Source organism: Chrysochloris asiatica, unplaced genomic scaffold (assembly GCF_000296735.1).
Source record: "Chrysochloris asiatica unplaced genomic scaffold, ChrAsi1.0 scaffold00622, whole genome shotgun sequence".
NCBI classification, from domain to species: domain Eukaryota; kingdom Metazoa; phylum Chordata; class Mammalia; order Afrosoricida; family Chrysochloridae; genus Chrysochloris; species Chrysochloris asiatica.
The window spans coordinates 296,169-306,667 of record NW_006409140.1 but is presented as its reverse complement, the minus strand read 5'-3'; the positions used below and the strand labels follow the sequence as shown (position 1 = coordinate 306,667).

The 10,499-nt window shown below is 40.2% G+C and overlaps 1 protein-coding gene across 1 annotated transcript in view; it reads left to right on the top strand.

The window, feature by feature from the left end:
- The window catches only part of BMS1 (BMS1 ribosome biogenesis factor), a gene marked incomplete at its 5' end in the record, with an annotated part of 35,787 nt that overhangs the window by 14,279 nt on the left and 11,009 nt on the right, over window positions 1–10,499 (top strand). The window contains 3 exons of the mRNA XM_006877824.1: window positions 5,365–5,553; window positions 5,648–5,828; window positions 6,025–6,083. Of these exons, the coding sequence (XP_006877886.1) occupies window positions 5,365–5,553; window positions 5,648–5,828; window positions 6,025–6,083 (429 nt within the window). The remainder of the gene's footprint in view (window positions 1–5,364; window positions 5,554–5,647; window positions 5,829–6,024; window positions 6,084–10,499) is intronic.

Genomic DNA, 10,499 nt, shown 5'->3' with positions numbered 1-10,499 from the left:
AAAAAAAAAAAAAAAGAAGTCAAATGATGTATTGCATTAGGCAAATCTGTTATACAAGACCTCTTTATAAAGTGTTGAAGAGCAAAGATGTCAGATGTCAGTTTGAAGACTAAAGTGCGCCTGACTCATGAGATAGAATTTCCATAGCCTCATTTGTGAGTGAAAGTTGGACAGTGAATATTGAAAAACGTAGAAGAATTGATGTATTTGAGTTACGGTGTTGGAATAGAATATTAATGGTATCCTGGACTGTCAGAAGAACAAACAAATCTATTTTGGCAGAAGAACAACCAGAATGCTCCTTAAAAGCCAAGATGGCCAGACTTTGTCTGTCATACTTTGGACATGTTATCAGAAGGGACCAGTCCCTGAAGAAGGCTATAATGCTTGTTAAAGTGGAGGGACCGTGAAGAAGGAGATCCCAATGAGATGGATTGGCACAGTTGCAGCAGCAGGGGGCTTAAGCATAGTACCAGTTTTGAGGATGGTCAGTATTGGGTGATGTTTTGTTCTGTGGTACATATTGTCGTTATGGGTCAGAACTGAGTCAATAGAATCTAACAGCAACTGCAAAAGTAAGTAGGAAAAGCCTCTAGGACATATCGGTTTGTTTAAGAAAATTAATTTAAATATGTTGTATCTGATCTGTCTTTTAGACAAATTGAGTGTTAAGTAGATAGTTCGGAATTATGGAGAGCAATCTAGGCTAGGGATTTAAAATGTAGCGAGTTCCTAACATATGTTGTTGTTATGTGCTGTGGAGTCGGTTCAGACTCATAATGACCCCGTGCAGGGTTTCTGAGGCTATAAATCCTTACGGGAGCAGAAAGCCTCAACTTTCTCCCGCGGAGCAGCTGGTAGTTTCGAACTGTTGACCCTGAGGATAGCAGCTCAATTTGTAACCACTACACTACCAGAGCTGCTGTTATTTATGCCACAAGATTGGATGAAATCTAGAGAATGAACATAGCTACAGAAAATGAGATCTGCAGAACTAAGCACTGGGCATTCCAGCATAAGAGGTTGAGCAAAGAGGAGAATTGAGTAGATAACAATGATGGAAAGAATTTTAGAACACAAGTATTATGGAAGTTATTGTAGAAAGGAGTAATAAATAGTTTCAAGACCTTGTTGTTGTTGGTTGCCATCAAGTCGGTACCAACTCCTAGCGACCCTATGTACAACATACTGAAACACTGCCGAATCCTGGGCCGACCTCACAATTGTTGCTGCATTTAAGCCCATTAATGCGGCCACTGTGCCAATCCATCTTGTTGAGGGTCTTCTTCTTTTCCTCCGACCCTCCTCTTTACCAAAGATGATATTCTTCTCCAGTGATTGGTCCTTCCTGACAATGTCTGAAGTATGAGAGACAAAGTCTGGGTTTCCTGGCTACCAAGAAGCACTCTGGCTGTACTTCTTCCAATACAGATCGGTTTGTTCTTTTGGCAGTCTATGGTACCTGGATGAGGGACTCCAATGGGCATGCCCCCTCTAGAGATGTGGCCACCTCCCCCAGGGATATGAGGGCCCCCGTTCCCAGGAATGCGCCTGCCAATGCCCTAGACTCATCTTGGCCCTCCTCAGCTCCCTGCTGTTTTCTGTAAGGCTGTACATAGTCTTTGTATTTCCTTGTGGCCTGTGAAACTAGTTTATAATAAACTCTTTAGAGAATATTATAAGTGTTTAAAAAAAAAAAAAGATGAGGGAATCAATACAGGGAATATTTGTTGGCAAGGAAGTCCAACAAAAGTGGATGGTCTTTAGTGTATAAATGAGGTTTGACATTAAATAGGAGCATGGATAATGTCTCTAATAGTGTTATCCAGTAGAAATATGTGAAAATGGAAATCTGGATCTGTGCTGTATCTTATATAATGCTGGAAGATGAGAAACTCAGGTTGAAAGGCACTCACAATATGATTAGGGAAGAACTGCCGCCTCAAAGTAGATTTGACCAGAGTGATGTGAATGGAGCAAAGCTTTTAGGACCTTCATTTGCTGATGGGGTAAAACTCAAAATGAGAAGACACAGTTGCAAGCATTCATTAATAATTGGAACCTGGAATGTACAGAGAAAAATTGAAAGTTGTCAAAAATGAAATGGAACACATGAAGATCGATGTCATAGGCATTAGTGAGCTGAATTGGACAGGTATTGACCATTTTGAATTGGGGCAGTCATATGATTTACTATGACAGTAATGTCAAATTGAAGAGGAATGGTGGTGTATTCATCATCAAAAGAGCATTTCAAGATCGATCTTGAAATAGAATTCAATTCTGTCTGTGATAGGATAATATCCATATGCCTATAAGGAAGACCAGTCAATACCATTATTATTAAAATTTACACAAACACTAAAGCCAGTAATGGTAAAAATGGAAGAGTTCTGTAAACTTCTTCACTCTGAAATTGATGAAATATGTAATCAGGATGCATTGATAATTACTTGTGACTGGAATGTGAAAGTTGGAAACGAGAAAAGATCAGTAGTTGGGAAGTATGGCCTTGGTGATCAATATGAAGTTGGATATTACATAATAGAATATGGCAAGACCAACCACTAATTCATTGTAAATACCATATTACAACTACAGAACAGTTGACTATAAACGTGGACCTCACCAGATGGAATCAAATTGACTCTGTCTGTGTGAAGAGAATATGTGGATGCTCAATATCATCAGCCAAAATGAGGCCAGGGACCGAGTGTGTAACAAACTATCCATTGTTCACATGCCAGTTCAGGTGAAGCTTCAGATTAAAAACAAATCCATGAGAGACCAAATGTGATCTTGTTATATATCTAAATTTAGAGACCATCTCAAGAACGTATTTGGTAACACTATTGACTTAAGATCAGAAGAGTTGTGGTATGATATCAAGAACATAATACATTAAGAAAGCAAAAGGTCATTAAAAGGACAGGAAATAAAGAAAAGATCAAATGATGTCATAACAGACTCTGAAACTTGTTCAAAGGTAGAGAAGCTAAAGTGACTGGAAGAAACAAAGACATGAAGTAGCTGAACAGAAGATTTCAAAGGGAAGTTAGGGAAGACAGAGTTAAGTATTCTAATGAAATGTGCAAAGACCTGGAATTAGAAAACCAAAAGGGAAGAATGTGCTCAATGTTTCTCAAGCTGGAAGAAGAAAAAATTCAAGTTTTGACTTTCAATAATGAAGAATTCGATAGGCAAAATGGAGTCCTGGTGTGGTGCTGTGCGTTAATGCGTCAAATTGCAAAGCCATCTGAACTGCAAGGTCGTAGGTTCAAGCTCACCAGCTGTTCCTCAGAAACCCTATATAGAGTTACTATGGGTCGGAATCGACTTGATGCCACTTAAAAACAACAATAATATAGGCAAAATATTGAATGATGCAGAAAGCATCAAAAGCTGGAAAGAATATACAGAATCACTATACCAGAAAAAATGGTTGATGTTTAAACATTGATCTTGTCTGTTTACCTTCACTCAATTCACAATAAAAAGTTAGGAGGGTAGGGAAATGGGATAATTAATACATTTGAATTTTGGTGTTGGAGAAGAATAGTACTAATGACTACCAAAAGAGCAAACGTCTGCCTTGGAAGCAGTACAGCCAGAATGCTTATTAGAAACAAGGATGGCAAGACTTCGTGTTGCATACTTTGGACATGCTATAAGGAAACATTAGCACTTGGAGAAGGACATCATGCTTGGCAAAGTGGAGTTTCAGTGAAAAAGAGGTAGATCCTCCCAATGAGATTGTTTCATATAGTTAGTGGCAGCAACAATGGGCTCAAACAGCAATTGTGAGGATGGCATAGGAACAGGCAGTGTTTCATTCTATTGTGCATAAGTAAGAACCAACTTGATGGCCCCTAACTGCAGCAATAACATATCTGTGCTGTCAAATTTTTCTACACTCCCAGTCTCTACTTCCTTTCCTTACAGCCCCTTTTAACTACATGAACACATCTACCAATCCATAATAATACTTGTTGAAGTCACTAAAAGCTTTCATACTTCTAATGTAGACGTATGTAGATATAACCACTTGAAATTTGACTAGTGCTAATGAGGAACTGAATTAAAAATTTTATTTAATTTTTATTTCTATTCATGTGGCTATCATTGGCTCTTGTTGCGTTAGAACAAAAGGCTGCTTATGTGTGCAAACCCTGGTAAAGAGGTTGGTTGTAGAAGTTCCATTATATTATTCAGTTTTTTGGTGTCTTGTTGTTGTTAACTGCTATTGAGTCAGTTTTGACCCATAGTGACCCTGTGTAGAGTTACTAAGTAGTGGCTGATGTGCTTGAACTGCTGACATTGCGGTTTAATGACCTTGCAGTCCAGTGCATTAACACACACCGCCATTAGGAAATAGTTAATAGTTTAGTGTGAAGGTGAGAAAAGAAATGTTGGCATTGGAAGATGAAAGAAAAAGTGTTGAATAATTATTAGCAGAGTTAGAAAGTATGAGCTAAGGAAATTGAGAGCATTTGCTGAACCAGCACTAAGGGCTCCTTCCTGAATTGTTTACATTTCTAATTACTTTAAAGCAAGAAATAAAACAGTCATGATATACTTGAACAATTTTAAGAATAAAATGTGCATCATTTTTAATTAGGATGAAACTTGAATAATTCTGTTCATGGTTCATTGATATAGAAATTACTTATTTTTTATTTAATTTTTAAAAAATAAATGCTTTATTATGAATTGTGTGATAGTTTACATGGGAGAACATTTAGCTTACATTCATTCTATCGTTTATCATTTCATTGCCATGGTTACAATACCCTCCATGCATTATCAACCAACCAAAGGGTATACACTATAAGCCTGCCCCCCCCGGTCATCAGCAGACAGTCCCTCTCTGTCTCTGGATCTAAAGTCTCCAGCTGCTCTATCTCTCCACGTCATCGTCTCTGCCTCCATCTCAGGCCTCACTGCTTCTCTGGGTAGGGCTCTGCTCTCTGCAATTCTCCATTGATGGTCCCAGGGCCCTCTGGTCCTAGACTGAAAAGTTAATCACTCCCCTCCTTGCTACAAAATGTCCACCTTTAGATTTCCAACCCTCACAATCAGTCCTGATAACAATTACTCACTATTACATCACAAGAGACCCATCTGCATTTCATTTCATCAGCCCTCCCTGGACAGGCTGGATACTATTCACTGGAGACTATCTTCCTCCACGCCCTTTGGATCTAGGTTCCCTCTTGAAAGCTTGTAAGCCAATCACTTGTTACTTTTATATCCCTCCCTCATTTTGGAGAGCCAATGAGAAGTTACTTATTTTTTTAAATGTTAATACTGCATTGATTAAAGATAACCACATTGTTGATTTTTCTCTCCACTTCTTACATATAGCTTAACCGGGAAGAATTTGAAGATCAAGATGATGAGACCCGAGTTCAGTATGAGGGTTTTCGACCTGGGATGTATGTCCGAATTGAGATAGAAAATGTACCTTGTGAATTCGTGCTCCACTTTGACCCCCATCACCCAGTTATTCTAGGTGGTTTGGGAAATAGTGAGGGCAGTGTTGGATATGTACAGGTAGGTACCCTTTGTGTGTGGTTGGCAGATGAGGTACTTTGGACTTATACTCTCCACCAGTGATAATTGAATGGTATCTTTCTCTTCCCTTTAGATGCGTTTGAAGAAACATCGTTGGTATAAGAAAATCCTCAAGTCTCGAGATCCAATAATTTTTTCTGTAGGATGGAGGCGGTTTCAGACTATCCCGCTGTATTATATTGAAGACCATAATGGAAGGCAAAGGCTTCTAAAATACACTCCACAGCATATGCATTGTGGAGCAACATTTTGGGGTAAGTTGTTATTAGTATAACTTGCTTCATAGGTTAAATTAGATATTTTAGGTTTTATTTTAGTTTTGGTTTATTTATGTCATGAATTCTTATTTCATAGTAACTTATTGTTTGGATTGGAACTCATATATACATGAGTTCAAAATCTCATTCAAAAGGTAATTGTGGTTTTTTTTGCTTTTATATTTTATTTAAGGGCCTATCACTCCACAGGGGACTGGGTTTTTGGCAGTACAGTCTGTCAGTGATACGATGGTAAGCATCTTGCATGTTTTCTTTGGTAGATTCTGTTTTAAAAATACATTATAGGCTACTATGTGCATGGAATTTTTAGTTGAAAATTATTCATTTTCAGTGGGAAATACATAGTAAAATCCTCTTTGCTTTTAATTTTCCTACATTATTTGAAAGTTGGTTATGGGAGTAGAAAAGGAGGAGGTAAAAGAATTGTAATGGTACTGTTGATATATTATCTTTTTCTTTTTTTAAAATGTTTTATTGTGAATTATGTGGTAGTTTACATTGGAAAACACTAGTTTTACATTCATACTATCAGATATAGTTTCATTGCCGTGGTTATAGTCCCCTCCATGCATCCTCAACCAACCTCAAGCAAGCCTGCCCCCCGGTCATCAGCACACAGCCCCTCTCCCTCTCTGGGTCTAGAGTCCCCAGCCACTCCATCTCTCCATGTCATCGTCTCTGCCTCCATCTCTGGTGTCACTGCTTCTCTGGGTAGGGTCCCGCTCTCCGTTCTTCTCCCTTGATGGTCCCAGGGACCTCTGCTCCTGAACTGTAAAGTCAACCATTCCCCTCCTTTTGCTAGAAACCATCTACCTTTACATTTCCAATCCTCACAGTCAGTCCTCACAACAGACCTATCCGCATCTCCATTCATCAGCTCCGCCTAGACAGATTGGATACTACTCAGTGGAGATTCTCCACGCCCTCTGGATCTAGGCTCCCTCTTGAAAGCTTGTAAGCCAGTCACTTCTTGCCTTTGTAGCCCCCCATATTGGGTAGCCAGTGTCCAAGTTTCCCATCTCTGTCTACTCTGTGTATGGAGGTAGGGGGTGGGTGGTGGGTGGGAATGATCCTCACTGTAAAGATTTGTTCCCTCTTTTGAGCTTGCATCCATAGGTGTAGGTCAAGTTCATCAAATTGTATCAGATTACTCCTGTTTTCCTCTTCTTTCTTCTAGTTGAGCTCTGGTATTGAAACCTCCCTGTAACTCTAAAAAATTTGTTCTTATCATACAGTGTGTTACTGTAGGATAAGTACTGGACTGCTAACCGAAAGGTTGACAGTTCAGTTGTACCAGCTGCTCCTCGGAAACCCTATATGGTCACTATGACTCAGAACTGATCTGACGGCATGTAACAACAATAGCAAACGTTGAAACTGAAGTATGCTTTTCATTGTAAATAGGTCTTTATTTTGAAATTACACTCAGGAAAGTAGTCACGTCATCATCATTAGTATGATTTTGCGTATGTTAGAGTTATAGATTGCTGTTGTCGGCTTACTGTTTTGCATGTTGAAATGTCCTCTTGTTCTTTCTTCTCCGAGTACAAGTGAAATGCACTTTGATAATTGCAAAAATGGTGCTTGGGCCCTCTGACCTTCTCTAACATAATGAGGAGGAGAGAGAATAACCATCAACATCAGCCCAGGGTTGATTCCTAGGAAGCAGAGGTCAGATAGATATATATCCCTTCTCTAACCTCTTTAGCAGTCCCAACACCAACTGTCTCTCCTGTGACACTGTACTTCTCATATGGGTTTGATAATTCAATGCAGTGACCACACAGACCTCACAGACAGTACTCACAGTTATGAGGTTTATTAGGGAAATAACACATTGCAGTACAGACTCAGAATAAACTATTTTCTTGATCAAGATAACCTTTTCTTGGTTATGCATGCAGTTAAGTCTCTCTGGCTTTCAGGCCTCTTGGGCTGGCTTGGTCTCTGCCCTGTTCTGACAAGAGTCAGACACCTCTTAAGCTCAGTAAGTGTCTTAGGCACACCACTCTGCCAGAAATCCTGCAGGAAGGCTCTTAGTTCTCTAGCTTCATAGGTCCCTTCTCTCCTCCAGCAAGCTGCCTTGAAGGTACTTGGCTTTCTTGTTCCACATACCATCTCTTGCTGGTCTCCTGGTTCTGCTGCCTCCACTGTCAGCATGTCTCTCTTTACTACTCCTTCTCACCATCTCTTTCTGTGTCTGGTATTAAAACTCTGTCTCCACTGTTGAAGAGGGAGTCCTGGTGTGGTGCTGTGGGTTGGTGTGTCAGACTGCAAAATCGTTTGAACTCCAAGGTGGGTGGTTCAAGCTCACCAGCTTCTCCTTGGAAACCCTATACATGGTTGCTATGAGTTGGAATTGACTCAAAGGTAATTAACAACAACAATAAGAAATGTTGAAGAGGGTCTCAACACGGAGACCCTGGGTCCAAAGGAAATGCCCTGCTCCCAACTCTGCTTTTCAATGGTACCCAGATTCTCTCTCATTCCCATCTCTGTTGCTCTGGCATTATATTCTTTCTTCTGAGACTAGCCAGGTGGCAAAATGGACCAATCCCCTCATTAGGATTCCATATACCTTATTTGCTTGGTCCCTGTCACCCCTAATAAAGGTACTATGCACCTTATTTACATTATTAGCAAGGTATCTGCCAATCTTTTTGGTGGACTATAAGTACCTCATTTGCTTAAGGAGCTCTGGTAGTGTAGTGGTTACAAATCAGGCTGTGAACCTTAAGGTCAGCAGTTTGAAAATTCCAGCTGTTCCACAGGAGAAAGATGAGGCTTTCTATTCCCCTAAAGATTTACAGCCTCAGAAACCCTGTACAGGGTCGCTACGAGTCAGAACCGACTCCATGGCACATAACCACCACCCATTCATTTAGTGAATGTTCCAAAGACGGGCTAAACCAAATCCATGATTGTTGAGTTGGTTGCAGCTCAGAGTGACCCTATAGGACAGAGTAGAAGCAGACATTTTTCTACTGTGGAGCAGTTGATGGGTTCAGACTGCCAATCTTTCAGTTAATAGCTAAGTGCCACCAGGGTTCCTCTAGTCTATGACTAGAAGAGCCATATTTATTTATTTATTATTTAAGGTTTTAATTGTGGATGGAGTGACAGTTTACAGGGTAGATCATTAGTTGTAAATTCAACAAATCATACACCTTGTTTCAATACAATGATAATAATCCCCTCCATGTGCCAGCCTGGTGTGGTGATGTGGGTTAATGCACCAAACTGCAAAGCCGTTTGAACTGCAAGGTTGGCAGTTCAAGCTCACCAGCGTCTCCTTGGAAACCCTATACAGGGTTACTATGGGTCAGAACCAGCTCGATGGGACTTAACAACATGTACCATCAGTTAACAGTATTTCTCTCTATTCACTTTAGCTTTTTTTTTTTTTAAATACTCCCCCGTTTTTGTTACAAAAGTTCTACCTTTACAATTATGACAGTCACAGTTAGTTATGGTAACAATTGCTCATGGTTGAATCATAAGAATCTTATCCTCATCTCTTTTTACCAGACCCATCTAGACAAGATGAAATCTATTCAGTGGGACTCTTTCTTCCCCCTCATACTCTTAAACTAAACTCCCTCTTGAAACCTTGTAAGCCCGTCACTTTGTGCCTTTATTGCCCCCTCATTTTAGGTAGCCAATATCTAAGTTGCCCGTCCCTATCTACCCTGTGTACAGAGGGGGTAGCATTGATACTTGATGTGAAGACTCCTTCCCTCTCTGTTGATATTTAGAGATACTACCTCCATGAGCATAGGTCAAGTTCATCAAATTGTAGCAATTTACCTGTGGTTCCTTTATCAAAACTTGTTTTGTTCTTTTTTTGAATCTTCCTCTAGTTGAGTTCTTTTTTTTTAATGTTTCTCTAGTTGAGTTCTAGGAGTCCTGGTGTGGTGCTATGGGCTAATGCAAAGTCTTTCAAACTGCAAGGTCAGTGGTTCAAGCTCACCAGCTGCTCCTTGGAAACCCTATACAGAGTCACTATGAGTTGGAATCGATTAGATGGCACTTAACAAAAAAATTGAGTTCTAATTATCAAGCCATTGAGACTAGGTCAAATGGATACTGTCTGCAAGTTTGGGTGTTCTTGTGTACCTTCTCTCACTCCATATCTGCTGGATGCTTCACTCTCAGCTCTAGCCCTCTGTGACTAAGTCCTTGTCCATGGGCTCAGGTGTCCCCAGGTCTCACCACACTTTGGACCAACCAGCCCTTCCTCTTTTCTTTCACATTTCCAAGTCAGCGAGAGTCTATGGAACATGATTGAACTCAGCCCATTTCTTCATTGCCACCTTTCCCCTTCTTCCACTCACCAGTAGACCAATGTGGTTCTCAGCAAGCTTACATGCCTGCTCATGTGTTCCCTTTGAGTTTTAGTCTTAGAAGGGAGTTAGTTCTGAAGGAACTTGATTGCTTGCCTTGATGGCTGCCTGGCGAACAACTTGCTTATTCTCTAGTAGCCAGTTATACTGCCATTTTTGTTTTGGATATTTCCTGATGATCTTTGTTTGAAGATGTATCATCTGTCACTCTAGCTGTTCCAGGCTGGTCTGCTTGTCCTTGCTAGTGGGAATGTCCCACCTCAGAAGGTTCTGGATGGGACTCAGGATTCTACCTAAGGTCCTA